This window comes from Lutjanus erythropterus, chromosome 6 (genome assembly GCF_056507025.1).
Source record: "Lutjanus erythropterus isolate fLutEry1 chromosome 6, fLutEry1.hap2, whole genome shotgun sequence".
Classification (NCBI taxonomy): Eukaryota; Metazoa; Chordata; class Actinopteri; order Lutjaniformes; family Lutjanidae; genus Lutjanus; species Lutjanus erythropterus.
Window position 1 is genome coordinate 23,823,685 of NC_139322.1, and position 22,572 is coordinate 23,846,256.

Below are 22,572 nucleotides of genomic sequence, written 5' to 3' on the forward strand. Positions count from 1 at the left end.
GTGTGTATATAGTTTAAAAACCCAATTCCAAAAAAGTTGAGACATTGTGAAAAACTTTAACAAAAACAGAATGCAATGACTTGCAAATCCTTTCACTTGTAGTCAGTTGAATGCAGTACAACAACAAGATTTTCTTTATTTAATTTGATGCCTGCAACATGTTCCAAAAATTTTGGCAACGAAAGACTGCGGAAATTGTGCAATGCTAAAGAAAAAAACATTTGGAACACTTACCAAGTAAAGAGGTTAGGTAATAACAGATAAAAGCATCATTATTGGGTACTGAAGGAGCATCCTTAAATGGCTGAGATGTTCAGAAGCGGGGCAAGGTTCACCACTTTGTGAAAAACTGTACGGGCAAATAGTCCAACAGTTTAAGACCATTTCTCGACACAAAACAGCAAGGAATTTAGGGATTTCACCATCTACAGTCCATAATATCATTAAGAGATTCCCAGAACACAGAATGGCCAAGACCGTAGACCCCTCAGGTAGCACTGCAATAAAAACATTAAAAACACACATGATTGTATAAAGGGTAATACTACATGGGCTCCGGAATACTTCAGAAAAATGTTGTTGATAAACACAGTTTGTCGTTGCATCTACAGATGCAAGTTAAGACTCTACTATGCAAAGAAAAAGGCATATATCAACATCATGGACATGGACCGACACAAAAGGGAAAAATGTGCTGTGGTCTGACAAATCCAAATTTCAAATTTTTTGTTTTTGAAAATCATAGACGTCATGTCCTCCAGGTTAAAAAGGAAAAGCATCATCCAGATTGCTATAAGTGCTAACCTCAAAAACTGACATCTGTGATGGTATGGGTGTGTGTCAGTGCCCATGGTATGGCTAACTGTCACATCTGTGAAGGCCCACATGCTGAAGGGCACATACAAGTTTTGGAGCAACATATGCTGCCATCCGACGAGTGTGGATACTTGACTGGGCTCCCTGCAGTCCAGACCTGTCTCTGACTGAAAATGTGTGATGCATTATGAAGTGCAAAATACAACAACTGAGACCTTGGACTGTTGAGCACCTGAAGCTGACAAAAAGAAAAGGTCAAGTGTCAGTGATAAACATGTACCCATCCCAACGTTTTAGAACATGTTGCAGTCATCAAATATAGAATGAGTGTATATTTACAACATGAGGGATAAAGATCATTTTTCTCCAAATAAGATAAAGCTCACTGATCTTTCCGTTTACTTTACAATTTCATGCTCCATCAACCTTCTTCACTCACAACACTGCATGATAAGTTGCTGTTTTTACATTTCATCACTAGGTGGCAACAGCACAAGTTTATCAGTTTGACCATTAAATATCTTGTCTTTGTACTTTATTCGATTTAATATCGGTCAAAAAGTAATTGCAAATCATTGAATTATGCTTCTATTTACATTTTACAGTCTCCCAACCTTTTTGGAATCATGGTTTGTATTTAGTTTGGCTTTAAAACTCATTTGAGAGATGCTTCGTATTTAAAACTGTCCAAAAAGATCACTTCAAGGTAGATTATTTCTTTATTGATAATATTTGTGTTACACAGTATATATACTCCTCCACAGATATGATAAAAACACTCTTTTCATATCAGGCTTTAAGAGCTCTTTTCTGGTTAGACTTTATAACAACATGAGATGAGATGATCCAAACTGAAAAGATGATTATGGCACAAGCGTAACAGTTCAGCTCTTACAGTGTTTACTTGATGTACACCTCCTCTGATGATACATTATATATGAAATAGCTACATCATATATTTTTTTAATTATACAGTTGATTTGATGTGAACAAACAGGACACAGACTATATAACAGGCAACATGATATTTAAGTTACAGTATTCAAAAAAAGTGAAGGCGTTATAAATGAAAATTGCACATTTTGGCTTGTAAAGGCTGCAACATAGTCGTCATTTGGATAAAAATAATAACACACTGAGGAATGCAGAGTGGACAATGCATGTCCAGATTTGGACATTTTAAATATTTGTGTGTTTAGTGATTGACATAAAAAATGAGGCCTATTTATGCTTCATAACACTTTGACAGATTTTCAACTGAATTAACCTGATCAACTCAGGAAATATGACCTATATCCTTACAATAGGATTTACCATCATATAGGTGTGATAATGGAATTTTATCAAAAGTAAATCGCTTCAAAATCCATCTTGGTAAGGTCATTATTATATGTGAAACTTGCAGCTGTGGATAAAGGGTCCTTTGTACAGTCAAGTGTTCAGTAAGCAGTGTGGACAAGACAAAAAGAAAAAAGGAACTGTTCTGATGTCAGTGATAAGACCCGACGCTATGGAAACAGACATGCATGGACATCCTCTCTCATACTGTGCACCTGCCCCAGATAAAGACACCTGTTTAAACTCACACCTCTGATGAGCGTGGGTGTTTAGAGCTCAGCTGTAAGCTGCCCTTTACTCTGGATGATCCTCATGATGGACTGGACCACCTCTGATGTGGTGCCCTGACCCCCAATGTCAGCTGTGTGCAACTGTAAGAGGGAAAAAAAAAAGCACCAAATGTTATGAAGATTGTCATTTGTATTGGTAGTTTATATTTTTTTCAAGTGTCTGTATGCAGAATAGGGCTGCACAAAACAAACAAAAAAATTATTATAATCACAATATGGCTAAGTGCAACATCTAAATCATAAAAAAAAGGAAGAAACTGTAACAAAACAGCATTATAATGAAGTACTGTAGTGCTGCAGAGATGTCATGGCCTATAAATCTAATTCTTATGAAGAAACATCATTATGATCTGAATAGTTTTTTTTTTTCAGTAAAAATTACATTTGTGATGCAAAAAAAATATTATTAACACTAATCGTGAAGCACTAATGTAAAAGGTTTCTCACTGGACTCAAATATAATACATATGACAATTTGAGCGAAAGCAGCAACCACTCTGTCTGCTGCCTTGGATGACAGGCAGCTCAGGTTTTTAAATGTGCTCAAGGACTGTAATCAATGTCAATGCCACTCAATGTAAAATCAGATACCATACAGTGTAGTGCTTCATAAAAGCTTTGTGACATTGAAACGACACAATGCTGCTTTGTGTGAATGTATTGTGATGCCCACTAGTACGCATGCCAGACCTGTCACCAGGGCCTCTAAGCCCCTGTCACACAACAATGGCCTATCAGATCTATGGCAGCGAGATAGGTGAGGTGAGAGGCCTAATCAGTGTAGCACAACTTACCCTGGTTTCATTCATGGTGGTGAGGATTGCATTTCTGATCAAACTCGCATAGTCATAAAGCCTGGAGACATACAGGAGAAAGAATTATTTACAGTACTGGAGTACCACAGTCACAATATTTCATCTAAGGTGGACTAATGACTCTGCAAAAGTATAAATACAACACTTTTGCTTTGGCTCTCATGTTATTTTACATTGTGTAGCGCCCTCTCTTGATGACATCCTTGATTACAATGGTTCAAGTCAAAACTGGTGGAAACACTGGGGGGTTCACTCAATAGTGCAAAGATTTCAAGGCTCTTGAATGGAACCAGTTCAAGAACCAGCTAATTTGGTGGAAGAGGGCCACATATACCACACCTGTCGGGTGGATGATTTATCTTGGCAAAGGAGAAGTACTAACTAACAAATCTGTGAACATTTGAGAGAAATAAACCTTGTTTGAGGACAGAATAGGTTTTAGATCTCTTTTTTTTTTTAGATATTTTTGTTGAGTGTAGAGCAGCTTACTTAAGGTGGTCCAGCATCATGCAGCTGGCCAGCAGCATGGCAGTGGGGTTTGCAATGTTTCTGTCTGCAATACTCTTCCCCGTGTTCCTTGTGGCCTGAGAAAAATAGGCAGAAAAAAAGACAAAAGTCTGAGTTATATGTCAGACAGACATGATTCATGTATTTTTTATTCTTCAATAAAAAACAGTAACAGATGGGAGAGCGTCCTATTAACCATGAACTGCCAAACACTCACCGTTTCAAAGACAGCATAGTCACGGCCATAATTAGCCCCTGGCACGAGGCCAGGCCCTCCCACCAGGCCTGCGCACACATTGCTCACCACATTGCCGTACAGATTGGGCATCACCATCACATCAAACTGCTGGGGCTTGGACACCAGCTGGAAACACAAACAATCAGTGTGGGAGGTGAATCATAACAAACAATCAACACACAAGGTGTGTCATTTAATCTCACCTGCATGGTCGTGTTGTCCACAATCATGCTGTCAAATGTGATGTCTGGGTAACCTGAAGCCACTTCTCTGCAACACTGCAGGAACAAGCCGTCGCCGAGCTTCCTGTTGGAGCACAGAGGTAACACTCAACATTTCCAGCACTGAGAAAGTCACAATATTATGTAAGACTCAGGAGGCCAGGCTTGCATCAGTGTTTCCCACACATAGACTTTATTTGGGCGGGCTGCCCAGGTACATTAACGACAGCCCAGTATATTTGGGGACCCAGTTTAGCAGTTTTTATGTTCATTTTTTTATTCGTCCAAGAGAACGACATTGTCCGCAATTGATTAACGAGTGGACAATCTCCCCTCGTTCCTCCCCTGCCTATGCCTGTTCTGCTACTGCAAGAAGGGTCTGAGAGTTACTGATGATCACACTAGCTCTGTTGAGAAACAGCGAGTCTCCTGTTTTATGTGGGCTTAATTGTAGGCTATTGTGCTGTAAAAATCTTGTAAGTGCGCCTGGTTCGTGCATATGTCATTCTGTGTGATTATTCGATCTACTGAAATGATCATTCAATCATTTCAATAGAGTATGTCATTAACAACAAGTCTCCTTCACATGCAGCTCATCTGCTGCATGTTAGACCTATCAATTTCTATACCTATCATCACTAAAGACTAAAACACACCACCAGCACAGCATCAAACAAAGGGGGAGAAGAGCTCCAAAGGCAGAGAGGGGAGTTGGAGCTCAAGTGGAAGAGTTAAAACAACAGTGAAAAGTAAGCAGCATACTAGTAAGTAACGTGTGCAGTTGGGCCAACACAACAGTTTGGGATTTTCCTAACTCACTCCTCAGCGGTCCCTTGGTAGAGACTGTTATGGGTATGTTAGGAGCTCTGTTAGATTATTCTCTGAATGTGAGAACTGAGGAAAAAAAGAAGGTGAGCAGTTTAAAGCTGTTTGTGTTTAAATAATAGAATAAGGTGGAGAATTAAGTATAATTACTTAATTCATTCATGCGTTTGCGTCAGAGTAACTCACATGATGTTGGCCTTGTGTACGGCAGTGACCCTACGACGACCTTTCTCCCTGGCCAGTCGGAAGGCATAGTCGGCGATCCTGAGAGAATTGTTCCTGGTGATGATCTTGAGACTCTCCACCACCCCTGACACACTCTAAAAGAAGACAGGGGGAGAATGACTGATAAATTAAGAAGTTGGTGCTGTTAGTAATGTAGTAACATCGTTCCTTGCCATTTGTGTGCAGCCTGTGTAGCTGTGCTGCTGCTTCGGATCCTTCTTCTGTGTAAAATGTAACATCAGACTGTAACTGCACATCTGCTTTTCAACTGTAAGCAGAGATGTTCACACACAACCCTATAGGCTAAATGTAATCTCACTCAATACTTGAGTGATGAGTCTAAAAACTACTGAAGTAAACAAGTTACAAAAGCTCAGCAAAAAATATGGGTAAGAGGTCAAACTGTCCATAATGAAGTTAGATAACAAATTTCTATAACACAATCAATTTTTCATGAAGTTGGAAACACAGAAGCAGAATTCAATGTGACCAGTATCAGTTTAAATAAAGTCATCAACTGCACCAGTGCTGATCAGGTGTATCAAATCAAGGGGCTTCATGCATTAATCATCTGTATGTCTCTAAAATTGTTTGTATGAAAGTATGTAATTTCCATTTGTTCTTAGAACTGATTTATATTTTAAGAGTGACCAGTGGTTCCCAATCAGTGTTTAATTTATTTGGTTACAGAGGCTATTTTGCATAGCTATGAATACAGGTGTGCCTTGAGATTTTGGCTCGAAAAATGTTCCCCTAGACCACAAGAAAGTCAATATGCACAAAAGTGAACTTGTGCTTAGTGCTGCGAAATAATAATAATGATCAAGAAACAGCAATGTTATGCAACAGTTTATCTATTTAACACTTTCATTTCTTTAAACTCAAAGGATCAGTGTGTGGCATTTAGAGGCACCTAGTGGCGAGCTTGAAGATTGCAATCAACTGAAAAATGCTAACCTCACCCTCCCCTTCCAAACATGTAGGAAAAACTACAGTGACTGTGAAACTTGCAAAAAAGGCAAAAGACTGTATCTAGAGCCAGTGTCTGGTTCGTTTTTATTCTGGGCATGGCAGTTAAACATAGTAGAGTGAAAGAGGACCCTTGCCATGTGTAGATACAGGCTAAACAGCTAATTTTAAGGTAACAAAAACACAACTATCCTTATTTTCTGGTGATTATATGCTCATGAAAACATACTTATGAATATTATATTCCATTTATGCCACATTTTGTAAATGCCCCCCCCCCAAAAAAAAATAAAAAAATCTTACAGACTGGACCTTTAGAAGTGAGTAGGCTATGGAGACAGATCCTTAAAACCTGTGTGCCATTCTGAAGCCTCAAATTAGATCGAAACAAAGGCCCTCAGCTGAAAAAAAAAAAAAATCCATCCAATAAACGCGCAAATAATATGTGCACAGAATCACATCTTGAACACAGTTGCACGGTGGCAGGGGGGTTGGCACGACCTGCTGCACCTGACTGCACCTGACTGCAACCTGACAGAGAAACCTCTACAACGATGGCTCCAATGCGCTCATCCATGTCAGCTGAAAAGATTTTTTCCCTCTTACTGCTTTGTGCAAGAACAGATATAAGAGAAAAAAAAGAAAATATTTATGCATGAGGCCCAATGTCTTTCCCTTGGTAAATAACTGCTGTATGGGTAGTATTGTGTTTCCATTTCATAAGCGAATAAGAAGAGAAGAAGTTGGGAAGAAAAGAAAAAAACAGAGAAAAGAGTTCTTTACAGGAAGGAGACAGTAGAATTGATTGTGTTTCTGCTCTGTCTGACCTCATGCTCCAGACTGCTGTACTCTCCCTCCGTGTTCTCCCTGATGATCATGATGTCAATGTTCTTGTGGCGAGTCTGGACTCCAGGGAGGGACTGGCAGTGCATCACATTGGCATAGAGGTCTAAGCTTGTGCTTTTTGGTGCACACATAGAACAAGACAGAGTAGGAGAGGGACAGGAAAAACCAATAGGTCAAATGACATTATCAGACACAAAGGGCTGAATTATGGACGGAATGGAAGAGGCTTCAAAAGGAACAGAATATTTCATTAAACTCTTACCGAAGGAGATTGTTTCTGGATTTGACAGATGGTGCCATGGTATGTTTGGTTTCTATGTTACCTGTCAGGGGAGTTAAGTAATGTGAGTTAAATGACTAATAGTGGTATTCTTTTGCCTGTCTTTCTGCCTGTAACAGAGAAAAAAATTATTTGCTTACCTTTGAGGGCAACTCCATTACGGCGGATGGCAGTGATGGCATTACTGATATCATCCTCAGTCTCTAGAGCAGAGTTGACATGCACCACCTCAAAATCCACAGGAACACAGCTGAACCTGCAGCATGAATATGAAGCACACGGTGAAGCAATCTTAACGAGTCTTCAGTCACAAACTTTGAACAGGGTTTAGTTTGAAGTCTAACTAACCTGAAAACCTCTCGGACATGATTGAGCAACTCTGGACCGATTCCATCTCCAGGTATGAGGGTCACAGTGTGTCTGCCTCCATACTTTGCAGGAGGAGGCTGTAACATTGGCATTTAATACATTATTAACTGCACTGAACTTAAAGGACAACACTGGTGATTTTGCAAATTTTAACCTGACTATAAATCACCTGTGTACATATGAGAAGTTTCATTTGCAAAAACAGAACAGAATGCCATTTGTTGAATGACTAAACCAGCAGGAGTTTGACTGATATTTCCCTAAAGTGCACAATTAAAAAAAAACATAACTTATGAAGATGAAAAAAGTATATAATATTTTATCAAAACACAGAACATGTTCACTTTATTTTCCTTAGAGTGCACATAAAAAATATTCTGGAAAATAAGAACAGAGATCTATTTTTGCAAATGAATCAATTTATGTACTGTGTTGCTGTTATGTTATCACATGATGCCATATGTTTTTTATTGATTCCCAACCTTCGTTTAAATTCATGCCAGTGGAAAATGAAAATCACATTGCAGAGACTTGACCCCTTCATCAAGTGCAGTAAAAATTTAGTTGACTGTATCTATTTTTGTCACATTTTTGTTGCAGGGTAATGCAGGGATTTTGGTTTGTGGTTAGAGCCAAGTATCAGTACTCAACACCTTTACGGTATTGATTAAAATAACCTCATACCAAGTAGTATCAAAACTTAAGTCCAGTCAAATTTGTATGGTTTTGCTCACAGCAAACACCACAAGTATAACCTTCAAAAAAATGTAGTGAATTAAGTACTCCATTTGTATAGGTATCACTTTAAAGGTACCTGTATCCTCATTTTTTAAATGATATCCTGCCCTATTTGTGGCACTTTTAAAGACGCTCTGACATTGACATTGACTAACATTCAAATTTTGATTATGCTGCCAAAAAGGCCTCTGTATAAACTTTAGTATATGTAGTCAGTATAAATATTTGATAGTTAATGGATTAGAAAATGCAAAATCACCAGTATATTTTATATAGGCCAAGGTAACAGTAATGATGAGCAGTAAAAAGTTGATAGTGTTATTTAGGATTGGGCTAGTTTAATCATTTATCAATGTCATCATATTGTAAGATTTTTTAATGTTGTGAATCAATAACAATTTTGTTATTTCATTATAATTATAGTGGAACTACTAAGCTAGATATATACATTATTTGTCTGATATATGATATTCCATGGCCCTAGCAATACTGTGATGTAGGGCTGCAACTAATGATTTTTTTCACTGTTGATTAATCTGTTAATTATGTAACTGATTAATCAATTAGTTGTTTGGTCTATTAAATGTCAGAAAAGGGCAGAAAATGTTCATCAGTGTTTCCAAAAGCCCAAGACAATGTCCCCAAATGTCTTGTTTTGTTCACAAGCAAAAGATATTCAGTTTACTGTCATACAGGAGTAAAGAAACCAGAAAATATTCCAATTTAAAAAGCTGGAATCAAAATATGTAGACTTTTTTTGACCAATTAATCAACTACCAAAGTAGCTGGCGATTAATTTAATAGTTGACAAATAATCGATTAGTTGTTGCTGCTATACTGTGATGTACATTTATGTTGACAGCAGGTCTTCTGGTTCCTGTGATGGAGGTTTTTTTCTACATCACACAACCCTGATATACAAATGTGAAGTGAAGTGATGTATTGCAGTCTGGTAAAGCACGCCAGAGTGAGCTACTTACGATGTTTTCTCCCTGTTGTTGAAGATGAACAGCAAGGAAAGCAGAAGGACAAGAAGAGTCAGTTTGACAGCTGCATAGGAGAATCCAGGCAGGAGCAGGTACAGAGGCATTATAACCTCTCCTCCCCCAAGAGGGTGGAAATATACAGTACAGCAATCCCAGGTTATATATACAGAGACACAAAAAGTACCCAACCACTTCCAAAGATGAACCCAAAGCCATACAGCTTGGAAATAAACAGTTAAATGAGTAGCAGTGATTTAATGACATTACTTCTACCATACAGATTTGATTTACTCACTGTAAGCAGAGTCTTATTCCTGTGACTTGTCAGAGTTGTTCCAAATACCTGAAATAAAAAATACAGAGATGGGTGAGAGTTTGTTTGTGAGTGGATTTAAGTACTAGAGAGCCTAAAAGGAGAGTGGAGGAAGCCTGCTAGCTTGTCTAACAGATATATGATGTTAAACATATGACCTTGTGTTCAGAAAAAAACTATCCACTTTAATATGAAACCACACAACAAAGATCACAACCGACGTGACAGACGTAACGCGTCCCGTCTTACTTTAACCGTATTTCCAAGGCGTCCACCCCAGAAAGGATTAACGATTTTGGACATCGAGAGCACAGCACTGTGGGCCGCCATCTTGATTCTGAAGCTGGAGAACTGGTCGCGTGCACGAGGAAGTGCTGTGCTCGCGCGATAGTTTTTTTTTTTTTTTTTCCTTCTTCTTCTTCTTCTTTTTTCTCTTCGGTTCTTCTTCGTTGCCTTTGGAGGCAGTTTGTATCACAGTTGCATTATCGCCCACTACTGGATTGAAAAGAGACTCAATTCTCATATCTATTTTTTTAAAGGAAATTCAGGGAAAAAAAATCATCCCCACTCCTCATGTCTCTGTCTAATAAACGAGCCCAGGACTTCCCAAACGTATTCATGCACACACACACATCCTCACAACCCTCCCACCCATTATGCCCTCATTATCTCAGGGTCTTTAAAAACCTATTGACATATATACAGTCAAGCCCGATATTATTCATATCCCTGGCAAATTTTGACTTAAAGTTACTTTTATTCAACCAGCAAGTTTTTTCTTGATTTTAAAATGACACAGGCTTCTCCCAGAAGATAATAAGACGATGTACAGGAGGCATCATTGTGGAAAAAAATATTTCTCAGCTTTTATTTACATTTGAACAAAAAGTGGCATGTCCAAAATTATTCATACCCTTTGCAAACTGTCACAGTCTGTGGGAAAATCCAATTCCAAATAGTCCAGGCTGTTCTAAAGTATCTAATTACCCTGATTCATTGAGAACAGCTGATTTAATCAACTCAACAGGTGAAAAACAGCAGCTGTCTGCAGTTGGTTTGTGAACAGTCATGGCTAAGACAAAGGAGCTCACTGAGGACCTGCGGCTGCACATTGTGGCTGCTCACAAGTCTGGAAAGGGCTATAAGGCCATGTGAAAATGTTTTCAAGTTCCAGTGGCTACAGTGCAAAGTATTATTAAAAAACTACAACACGTTCCGCACTGTGGAAAATCTCAGAGGACGTGGTTGGAAGCCAAAAGTGACACCTGTGCTGGCCAGGAGGATAGTGAGAGAGGTGAAAAAGAATCCAAGGATCACCACCAAGGCCATCCTGGTGAATCTGGGCTGTGCTGGTGGCAATGTCTCAAGGCAGACAGTCCAACGGACACTGCACACTGCTGGGTTCCATGGACGCAGACCAAGGAGGACGCCACTTCTCCAGATAAGGCACACAAAAGCCCACTTGGCCTTTGCAAATGCTCATCTGGACAAAGAAGAAGACTTCTGGTCTTCTGTTTTATGGTCAGATAAAACAAAAATTTTATCGTTTGGCCACAATGATGTATCCTTCATTTGGCGTAAAAGAGGAGAAGCCTTCAACCCTGAGAACACCATCCCCACTGTCAAACATGGTGGTGCGTGTTTTTCAGCCAATGGACCAGGGAACCTAATCACAGTAAACGGCACCATGAAAAAAGAGCAACACATCAAGATTCTCAACAACAACATCAGGCAGTCTGCAGAGAAACTTGACCTTGGGCACCAGTGGACATTTCAGCATGACAATGACCCAAAACACACAGTAAAACTGGTGAAGAAATGGTTAGCGGACAAAAACATTAATGTTTTGCAGTGGCCCAGCCAGAGTCCTGACTTGAATCCAATTGAGAACCTGTGGAGGGAGCTAAAGATCAGGGTGAGGGCAAGGAGGCCCTCCAACCTGAAAGAGTTGGAGCTCATCGCTAAAGATGAATGGACAAAAATACCAGTGGAGACATGCAAAAAGCTGGTCAGCAATTATTGGAAGCATTTGATTGCTGTAATAGCTAATAAAGGCTTTTCTATTGATTATTGAGGAGGGTATGAATAATTTTGGACATGCCACTTTTTGTTCAAATGTAAATAAAAGCTGAGAAATATTTTTTTCCACAATGATGCCTCTTGTACATTGTCTTATCTTCTGGAAGAGGCCTGTAACTAAGTAACTAAGTCAAAATTTGCCAGGGGTATAAATAATTTTGGGCTTGACTGTATATATTTATATTTCTTTACACCGCACTCATTTTTAATGTAATATATAAACTACAAATACCATTTCATAATAATATTAATATTATATATATTATATTATATTCTGTCAAGTTGATATCAAAACTACCAAATATCTCTTTATTTCATACTCTCATACAGGGAAACAATTCGTGGAAAGGTTGAGTAGCACAACCCTGCGTGCCCCCTCCTGGAGCACCAAACAGTTTCAGGGAAGACTTGGTGAATGAAAGTGGAAAAAAAACATTACATTTGTTATTACATCAGTTATCAAAAGGAGGCCACGTAGAATAACTTAAATGTGTGTGGTTTGGTTAAAGAGATAGTTCATAGATACAGTCTTCGGTAATTTTACTATTTTTCCTACTTTGCCAGAGTCAGAAACTGAGTGTCTTTGGATAGATCATTTCTGATGTATTTATTTAACGTATAAAGTTTCTTCAAACAATAGGAGTCAATGGGATCACATTGCATAATCACAGAACTGGACTCAATTTTGCTTTTTTTTTTTTTTTTTGGTCAAATGTCATATTCATGACACTTAATTGATAAAGAATCCACTTACCCTCACATGCTACTATAATGAAATTCAACTCTATACAAAGTCCCAGAAATTAATGAAACCTAAACATGCAAAATATCTCCATGTATTATTAGACAATGACCTCATCAAATTAAATGAAATGTCTTAATTCGTAATATTTTTGATGGTTATTTTATGATTTGGTCTGATTAATACATTTTAATGTATTTTTAGTGTAATTGTGTTTTATATTTTACTTTATTTATTGTTATTGTTCTTCATCTTCTCATCATCATCATCATCATGATCATCATCATTATTGTTATTATTATTATTATTATTATTATTATTATTATTATTATTATTATTATTATTGCCTTAAATTTGTAAATGTGACGTCCCCTCAATAAATTAAAATTGAATGGCCACGTGATCATTTACGCGCAGACTCAGTGGTCAAAGACAGACTGGGGGTTGGTTATATATCCGGAAGACAGATGGCATAACCAAAAAGAAATTTTTCCATGCTTGTTAAAAGCGGAATAGCAACACGTATGTAGGTGGTCGACTGAGGATACTGTCTTCAGCATGTCTTCTCAGTGAAAGCCGTTTTAAACCAGGAAAGCCTCCATGAAGAAGCAGCGCAAGAAATAGTCTAAAGTCCGGGGCACCAAGAGCAACAGCTCTTCTTCACCGTCTTCATTACATCCGAGCAACGGTGACAAGAAAAGGCAATACTCGCCTGAAGCGTGGACACACAGGGTAAGAGGTGTCGTTTCTTACGACGTGATCAATTATACTGTCAGAGGGATTGTCCAGCTTGTCGCGTTGTCTTTTGCGATGGTTTGGTTTTATGTCATTGCTTCAAACGTCATCTCTGCAGAGCCATCTTACATGGCTACTGTAACGACCTGAGCGCTCTCTGCTACAGATGTCACACCAAACTTTGAATGAAATGAGCCCAAATCAACCTAACGCGTTTTCATTTGCACCGTTTAAAACATCTGTCATGAAAAATGGTGGATAAGAACACATGCGAATTAGTCGAGTGTTAGTCTGTGTAGAAAATGTATCCACACTTTGTAAACTCGGTGAAGGGTCGTGCTGCAGTCCCACTTTACTACACGACACACCCACTTCATACACCCACCACCCCACCCCCCGAGAACTTTTCTTCAAAATTTGCTGAAGTTTCACGAAAAAACGACACTAACATTAATCAGATAAAGTGCATCCAGTGCCAGAGTCTAAAAGCATCCATAAATGCATTGAGTCCACTGTGTGTTGTCAGAGCTGTCAGCTTGTAAATTCACAATGTTCCATGGAAGGCGCTGAGATTGAGACCAGGCCTGTTCAATTACCAGATACCACGAAAAAAAAAAACAACAGTAATGTGCCAAGGGGCTGGTCACTTACATTTCCTGTGTCTGAACTGTAAAGTTAGGGATTTAATGCAACTTTTTGTTTTTTTGTTTTTTGCACCCCCCACCCCCCAGTTTTCACAATTGGAAATGAAACATTATGTAAATAAGTACATGAAAAAAAAACAAAGCACATTTCTCTTTTAATAAACACAAAGTTGCATTTAATTTTTTTTTAAAAATAATGAGTGTCTCTGTGATTAACAACACACATAACCAGTGAATGGACTAATTAGTAGATCCTGACCGATATTATCAGCCCATTTTAACGTATCACTGTGGATTACAGGCCGGCGTATTACCATAGCACATCTTGTATTCTACAGTTTGAACACACAACACTGATGATAATTTGCAGCAGCTCTGTATGTTTGGAGGTCTGTGTTTCATCCAAAAAGCAATACGTAACATATTTATAGCAGAGATCAAACTGTACAACAAACCTGCTCAGTTTATCCCAGAGTTCCCCGGGTAGTTTTGTGCCTAAACCTTCCTGTTTCAGTGGGTGTATCATGTAGGAAGTGTGTCACTTAGTTACCATGAGTCAACACACAGACTTACTTCCAAACTTGACTGAAACTCTAATCATCCTAATGTAGCTATTTTTATTTCTCATCTCGGTCCAGGTCTATGAGACGGTGAATCATGAGATTAACAGGTTGGTTAAATTTTTTTTCCTCTTCTTTACATTCAAGTGGAACTTGTTGATCAGGTGGCAATCCCATGTGCCTCTTGTCTAAACTGGCATGTCCTGTTTCTGTTGTCAGGCCCCCTGAGAGCTGTGGCTGTGCTGCTGCTGGTGGGGCTCACTTGGCTGCTAGCAAACACTTTATTTGGAGGGGACGGTGGTTCATCTGTGCGGCATTTCTTCAGCGGTAAGAAAAACTAGTTCATTCATTAGTTGACTGACAGAAAACATCCAACATTTGCTGCTTTAGCTGTTAAATGTAATGATTTTGGGGAATTTCTTTGTATTTCCTTTGTATTGAAATACCAACACAGGAAAAGATATTACATCTTGGGGTTTTCCTGTGTTGGTCAGGCTCTAGAAAGACAGTTGATTGTTGATTCTCATTCCCAGCACATCAAATACTAACATTTGGGTTGGTAAACTGTCCCAAGCACAGCAAAGTAAGGAGAAAATACAATAATAGAGACAGATGACAGGGTCTCTGCAGATGCAACCACCACTACACTCATCTACTAAGTCATAAGTAATGATTGAAAGGAATTATGTTTATATGAGTCTATACAATATTTTTAAAGTAAAATGTTGCATATTATGACTTTTAAAAAATATAAAATTAAATTAACAAATTTTTAAGCCTGAAAATGTCTTAAATACATTTTATACTTAGAAAATGTTTGGATTAAGTTAGTGTTACTTTTATAAAATTACATTAACTTCAGTCTCACTTTTAAAAGTGAGAAGAAATTTGTATTGATCACTCTTTACCAACTACAAAACAAAAAAAACAACATGGACTGATTTTCCTTCATGTCCTTAGTACTTTTTTGGCCAGTATGGATGTAAAATATGGTAGGTCTTGAAGTGCATTCATAATGGTCTTCAAAAGTTCTCAAAAAGTCTTAAAATTAACTTATTTAAACCTGCAGAAACCCTGAAGCAGTGAGCAACAACAGGAGCTCTGGGAAACAAATATTAGAGACAGACTAACTGAGAAAGACAAGTTACTAGTTTAATCTTATTACATGTGTGATGGGGGACCTGTGTGTAAAATAATCAAACAAAGCTTTTCTATTACAAGATTGAGATATAAGATGGAAATTGTGTTGTTGGTTTTTTTTTCAGGTGCAAGTGAGGAACCGACACCTGGTAAGTAGAGGAAACTATAATATGAACATTTTATGACTACAAGAATCGTCCTTGTAATGTTGAATCGTTATCATCTTCCTTATCACCACTGACTAATGTATCATATATTGTAGCTGAACCCCACCCTCGAAGGTATAAATGTGGACTTTCAGCTCCGTGTCCCCCAAAACATTTGGCTTTCCGTCTGGTGTCTGGTGCTGCCAATGTCATCGGGCCTAAAATCTGCCTGGAGGACAAGATGTGAGACCTAGTGCCTTTTATCTCTGTCCTTATGTTTTTGTCTCCCCTGCTGTGTCTTTTTCTTTTCTTTTTTTGTTTCACGCTGTTCTTTTTTTCCCTCTTTGCCGTCATAACCAGACCTCCAAATCTGTCTGTGGAGCTGAATGCAAGTATTCCTTCAGTCCATCTGTCCCCCATTCCTTTGGTTTTGTCTCTAGTCTTGGTCCTCTTATATCTGTTGTTGCCAGGCAGCGTGTATAAGTGTGTAGATTAATGTGTATGTGCAAGGCAAAGAAGTGTTCTCTTAAAGTGCTTCGGTTAGTGCTTCAACCTCTTGTGTCTGTCTCAAAGGTTGTTGAGCAGTGTGAAGAATAATGTTGGTCGAGGACTAAACATTGCTTTGGTCAATGGTAAGAGCATCATCCTCTGCCTTTAAACCTTTAAGTTCTTGTTAATTGTGTGATTTTAACATCCAACTAATGTTTCTTTGCTCCAGGGGTGACAGGAGAGCTCTTGGGCACAAAGACCTTCGATATGTGGGCAGGAGGTAATAAAAACCAGACAGTAATGCATAATACTGTATATTTCACATGTGGTGCATATGGCTTGGCAATAACACGCTATAAACCACAGTTCATAGCTCATCCAATGTTTCTTCCTCAGATGTTTCAGACCTGTTGAAGTTTCTCCGGCCGCTCCATGAAGGAACACTCGTATTCGTGGCTTCCTTTGATGATCCGGCTACAAAGTAAGAATCCATGATTTGCTATCAGTTCCAGTCCAACACCTCTCTTTTCGCCTTAGATGCACCTCAAAGCAATTGTCACAGATAAAATGTCAGCTAAAGCAAAAGGATGTTTCATGTTAGAAGTTGTGAAAATTTTTTTAGCATAAAATAATTATATGGCGCTGCTACAGAGAACAGCATTTTAAATAACTGAACAACAGCAGACCCAATGTCCAACCAGATTTATAAGCTGACAGGTCATGCTTACCAATTCACCCGCTATCATCTTTCCAACCAAATTAAACATTATACACTCCACCTACATAACAATCTGTAAATAAGTTTATTAAATTTAAGCTTATTACAAGTAATACAATTATTCCAACACCTTCTGGTACATAATAAGAAATAGCTTTAAAGCATAGAAAACAACTTGTCCCATCATAAGGTGAGTTAAGGCCATAAGAAGTCACTTATCAGTGCTACAAAAATGAATGTGCAAGTTTGCATTTGGGACAAGTTTGACAATCAAAGAGAGTTACTTTATTCATCCCCAGGAGGAAATTCTCTTTTTTTTGTCACTCCATTCTGCAGTTTACACCTGAAATGCAGACATGCACACACAGGACCAATAGACAGAGATGTAGTACTAAGTTCTGGAGCGCAAGCATGGATGCAGGTGGACGCTTAAATTGTGGCTCATTCAGGTTTCTATGGTGACAGGTTTACATACATTAGTTAGCTACAACTGGGCACATGATCGAATTATTAGACTGACTTTGTTTTTTTAGTTTCATCATGCTGAGAATTTCTGAAAAAAGACACCTTTCACTGCAAAAGCTGCACTCTCTTTTTATCTGGGCCATATGCTTTAATGATGATTTAATTTTCACGGGCTTGAAAAACCGATAATGTGAACTGCAAATATTTTATTTCCACACTTAAAAGAAAAAAAAAAAGTGGAGGAGCGTCGTACCTGTTTGCTCCAGCAACCCTACAGTTAGACCTATGGGAATGCAATTGAGTGAGGGGGGCGGGCACATAGGGAGCAGTTAATGGGTCAGCGCCTTGCTGAAGGGCAACTCGGCAGTGCCCAGGAGGTGAGCTGTACTGAACTGTGTCTGGAGTGGTCTGTCATGAATTTGAACTGAAGTCCCACAGACTGAGCTGCTGCTGCCCTTGAATGTGCTTGTGTGTTGTCAGGTTTGAGGTTATTTTTTTAATATCGCATTTAAATGACACCCGATTCATTTGTTATTAAACACTTGATGACTTTCAGTGTAATAACAAGCATGCTCATAAATCCCTCCGTTAACCTCAGAGGCATTATAGCATATCATATCATCAACATCGGTATGTCAGGGTTGTAAAGTGGTAGACCTCAGAGTTGGACCAGAGGGTGCCATTGAGATGATGTTAAAGCCTGAAAGGAGCCTACTGAGAAATGATAACAGCCTGCATTTAATTTAAACAAAGTTAACAGAGGTTATGCACTTGCATTAACCTGTAAAGCTCTTGCGTAGAAAATCAGCCAGCCCATTTAATAAACATTAACCTGAAACCTTATCCTTACTTGTGGCGACAGGTTGAACGACGAGTCTCGGCGACTGTTTGAGGAGCTCGGGAGCACAGCAGTGAAGGAGCTGGCCTTCAGAGACAGCTGGGTGTTTGTTGGAGCCAAAGGCATTGAGAACAAGAGTCCCTTTGAGCAGGTACATGCAGGATTTTATTTATTTAAACCCTCAGAAAACACATTGAGGGAGAATCCTCACATACAGTTGAGGTACAGATGTACAGTAAGAATACATGACTAAAACAAGGTGAAATGAACAATGTCAGAAGGTAAAGAAGCAGGAAGTGGCAAGACATATTAACAAATAATAAGAACAGCTAAAAGATTAAAAGCAGTAACTGTTACAATGAAAAAAATTAGCGATTTAACTTTGGAATTGTCTCAGCTGTATCCATGAGGTCATCTTAAAGTTTTTTTTTTAGGCAAACTCTAAGTATATGGGGCTCAGTAACAGAAACCAGATCTTTTGGCACCTGTAGTGTGAGCCATGTCTGGGTACAAGACCTGCCAACATTCCAAGAAAGCAGTGTTTCTATTGCTACTGATGCTGAACAGAGGCCGAGGATAAACTTCATCAGCTCCTTTGATGTGACGCTGATTTGCTTACAGATGTAGTAATGAATATATCTGTGTCATCACATAAAGTACAACTAAAATGATTCACCAGATAATTTGCTACAGTTACAATGGTGTTACGATGATAAAGGTGATTCAAAGATGTACAATAGAATAAGGAGAGGATACACTTCTCTTGTATATCACAAAATATTAATGGTAGTGTATACTGTAGATGATTAATCACAATATTAAATTGCATCATATTGAATATTCAAATTTGGCCCCGTAAATTTAGGCCATAGTGATGCCTACCAGATAACACATGTTCTTGGCTTAGCACTACAGGGGTTTGTACATCCAAAAAAAAAAAAAACTTCTATAGATGTTGGATCAAAAAGCAAAATGAACGCAAGAATCAGACAAAAGATTCCCACGCTGCTGATAGCTACCAGCAATTTTAACTGAGTAATGTTTCATTTTGACAGAGATCTTCATCAAGAATTGTCAAATCACCATCACAAGGCAGAGCAACATATAAACACAAACACATTCATCATTTTGGGCCACTTTTGTATGTTGTCATGGATGTGTCTTGGCATCCTCACACGCCTCAGTACAGAAGTAGCAGCCATTACTTGACAAAAGGCAGTAATTAAAAATTTTGCTCTCTTCTCCTCATCCTCATTACCATCTTCTCACTAATTTGATGGCTTCCACTGCACGTCATTTTCTAAATTAATCTGTAAATGCTGACATCGGTGGCCTCCATTATTACTTCCATACAACAACATGCTGTGTGTGAAGTCTTCATTATTATTCTTTTGTGTGTGCAGGACTGAGACCAGTTCACACTGGAAGCTGACATTGGCCACTTTTAAAAAATGACACGAACAGCCAAGCAAAATAATTAAATCTGGATAATAAATCAGAATTTAACACTAAAGCACGCAGTGTGAATGTAGTTTATGTCAAAAACGACTAGGAACATCAAGATTATTGTACAAGGACATATTAAATTCAGTATATCAGAATTTAAGTTGAATATATATCAAATTACAAATCCTCCAAGAAAAATCTTCTTAGAAAATAGTGATATATTACTTACCCAGAATTACTTGTCCTCCATGTAAGTATATTGACTGTCAATAGAAAGTTGGGCAGATTACAATCTCCTGAGTGTTTGTGTCTAGATGTTATTTGCTCTGCTTTGTGATGGTGATTTAACAGCGTCTGATAATGATCTCTGTTAGTTGGAAATGTTTCTCAGTTAAAATTGCTGGGAGCTATCAGTGCAACAAGGTCTTATGATTGATTCTTGCCACACGTTGCTGGCTTACCCTGCACAATTTTGCAAGTCTACCTCACAAAAAACCTTAATGTCTTGAAAAAAAGGTCAGTTTGGATTTACTTTAAACATCTTAAAGACCCGTTCTGACCATTTTCTAAACCTGACCTTAGTGTTTGAAACTGATTTTACTGCCTCCTAAGCATGTACATATTTTTTTATATTTGTCAGAGTTACATTATGGCGCATGGTTATGCAGTTTTAAAAATGGCTAGGGTTGACGCATTTATCTGCGAATGAAATAGTCAGAAATTATGACTGTTAGTCTGTTTTGAAAAACTTTCATTGCCCCTTAAACCATACACATCAATAGTGACCATGAAAAGTCAAATTGTCATATTAAATTGCTAAATCATGCTGAGTTTTTGTTCAGCACTCTGTATTCATCATCCAGCAGCGAGAAGCCGATCCCAGTCTCTTTTGTTGACTTCTGTCTGCCTGTGTTTTTTTTTTCCTACTAGCGCATGAAGAACAGTAAAAGCAGCAACAAGTATGAAGGCTGGCCCGAGTCTCTGGAGATGGACGGCTGTATTCCTTTGCGGGCACCGCTGGAAGGATGATAGCGCCTGATACTCTCTCACATACAGTACAGTAACACCTGAAGCGGCAGCAGCGGATCCAAATGACTGTTACAAAGCCAGGGAACTGCCGAATGACTGAAACCATCCAAGATCTTGGTCACAAACAACTTTTTATTTTCCCTCTCATGGCAGAGGCAAGAGCTGACTGCACCACTGGGGACTGGATGTATTTCAAATTGCTGGAACCTGTTGTAGAAGATTTGTGAATTAAGCCTTGTGAGCCACTTTTGAGCTGGAGTAATGTTTTAGCAACAAGGAACATGTTTATGTTGGGTAAGGGAAACTTGAGAGGCCAAATGTTTGATGACCAAAGTGTAACAGCGACTAGTGAATGACGAATACAGCTGGAGTAGGTCTTCCAAAGCCATTATAGGAAGAGGATATATCTCCTCTCTGCAAGTCTGCCTGTAGAGTGTCAATATTCTTGAGCAACAGGAATATGAAACATTGAATATTTGCACAACATTTGATATTCAGCAGGCAAAAGACACCTAATGGGTTTCACCTTCAGGCATTGGGAAACCTAATCCATGTCAGCATAGGATAAACATTTGAAGTACAGTTGTAGTTGAACTGTCTCACTGAGCACCAGGTCTGTGGGCAGATTTTATATTTAAATATGTTAATATATTTTCATCCTGTGATTATATATTTCAGTGATATTGTTAGCAAGTGTTAGCTGCCATTGTTTCCGTAGAACTTGATGCACTGCAGTTATTGCTTGCCACATGTTTACATTTCTTTAGTCAAACTTGGCCTTGATCGTTTTCCTATTTATTTTAATGCATTATTAGAAAACACAACAGATTCATAGAGTGGGTATTTCATAACACTGCCCATGGTTTTAATGTTGTCTCAGGCCTGCAAGCATCTTTTCAGTGAGTGCTTTGTTTAAGGATTCAACCTAAATGTGTGGTTATGTGTGTCATTTTTTAAAAAAAAAATGTTGAGTGTATCCATTGGGCAAATTGCAAGCCTAACATGTAGAAACTGCATAGAAATAAAAATACTATTTTATATGTATTGTTAGAAGTCAATTTTAGCTGCTTTGTCTGATTTATGTTTTGTCACCATGTCACCTTAAGTTTAAAGATTTTTCTACAAAGCCTTACAGTCTGTCTTTATATTGTGACAAAATGCTAATGAATAAAAATGTCCAAATATTTCCTGTGAGATTTTTTTTCTTTGGTTTGTTTGGTTTTGTGCCTCCATGCCAGTGATGGGCATTGAGGCATGAGGCATGATGTTTTTCATCAGCCCCAATCTTGTGAATGTGGTATCTCAAGAACACCTTAAGGGAACTTCTTCAAACTTTGCACAAATGTCCACTCGGACTCGAGAATGATTAGATTTTAGACGTCAAAGTCGTCGTGACCTCGTGTCCAGTTCTCGTGAACACCATGATAGATTTTCGTTACATCTGGCACCAACGTACACTTGGACTCAAGGATGAAGTGACTGGATTTTGATTGGCAAAGGTCAAGGTCACTGTGATTTCGTGTCCGTCTTATTATATAGTGAAACTAACATCTCAGGAATGCTTTGATGGAATTTCTTTTCACAAATGTCCACTTGGACTGAACCACGATCGTGAGAAGAGTCCAGATGAACGAAAGCGCTCCAAGTTCACAAATTGTTTACACAACTTCCCATGTTGTAATTACGAGTATTACAAGTTCAATTTGAAGGCTGCAAAAATCTCAAGAACATCTTGATGGAATTTTATTACATCTGGCACCAATGT

At 38.5% G+C, this 22,572-nt stretch overlaps 2 protein-coding genes across 3 annotated transcripts; one reads left to right on the top strand and one right to left on the bottom strand.

Annotated features, from left to right (window-relative positions):
• Positions 1-1,516: 1,516 nt before the first annotated feature.
• Positions 1,517-10,150, bottom strand: idh3g (isocitrate dehydrogenase (NAD(+)) 3 non-catalytic subunit gamma). 2 transcript variants are annotated; one of them, XM_084721272.1, is made up of 13 exons: positions 10,026-10,150; positions 9,759-9,806; positions 9,458-9,469; positions 7,719-7,816; positions 7,511-7,626; positions 7,353-7,413; positions 7,072-7,204; positions 5,237-5,370; positions 4,208-4,310; positions 3,984-4,130; positions 3,749-3,843; positions 3,239-3,299; positions 1,517-2,525 (listed from the first exon to the last, which is right to left on the bottom strand). In XM_084721272.1, the coding sequence occupies exons 1-13, from the start codon at positions 10,104-10,106 to the stop codon at positions 2,424-2,426; spliced, it is 1,191 nt and encodes a 396-aa protein (XP_084577398.1). In that variant the 5' UTR covers positions 10,107-10,150; the 3' UTR covers positions 1,517-2,423. The 2 variants fall into 2 exon arrangements, with proteins under 2 accessions (XP_084577398.1, XP_084577400.1); XM_084721274.1 differs by lacking the exon at positions 9,458-9,469 and having other exon boundaries at positions 10,026-10,149.
• A 2,870-nt stretch (positions 10,151-13,020) lies between these two features.
• On the top strand, positions 13,021-21,993 carry fam3a (FAM3 metabolism regulating signaling molecule A). Its single transcript, XM_084721275.1, has 10 exons — positions 13,021-13,329; positions 14,615-14,646; positions 14,756-14,863; positions 15,802-15,825; positions 15,939-16,065; positions 16,396-16,454; positions 16,541-16,591; positions 16,708-16,792; positions 18,357-18,483; positions 20,709-21,993. Exons 2-10 carry the CDS (start codon positions 14,634-14,636, stop codon positions 20,805-20,807), a joined length of 693 nt encoding a protein of 230 aa, XP_084577401.1. The 5' UTR covers positions 13,021-13,329; positions 14,615-14,633; the 3' UTR covers positions 20,808-21,993.
• The last annotated feature ends 579 nt before the right edge of the window (positions 21,994-22,572 follow it).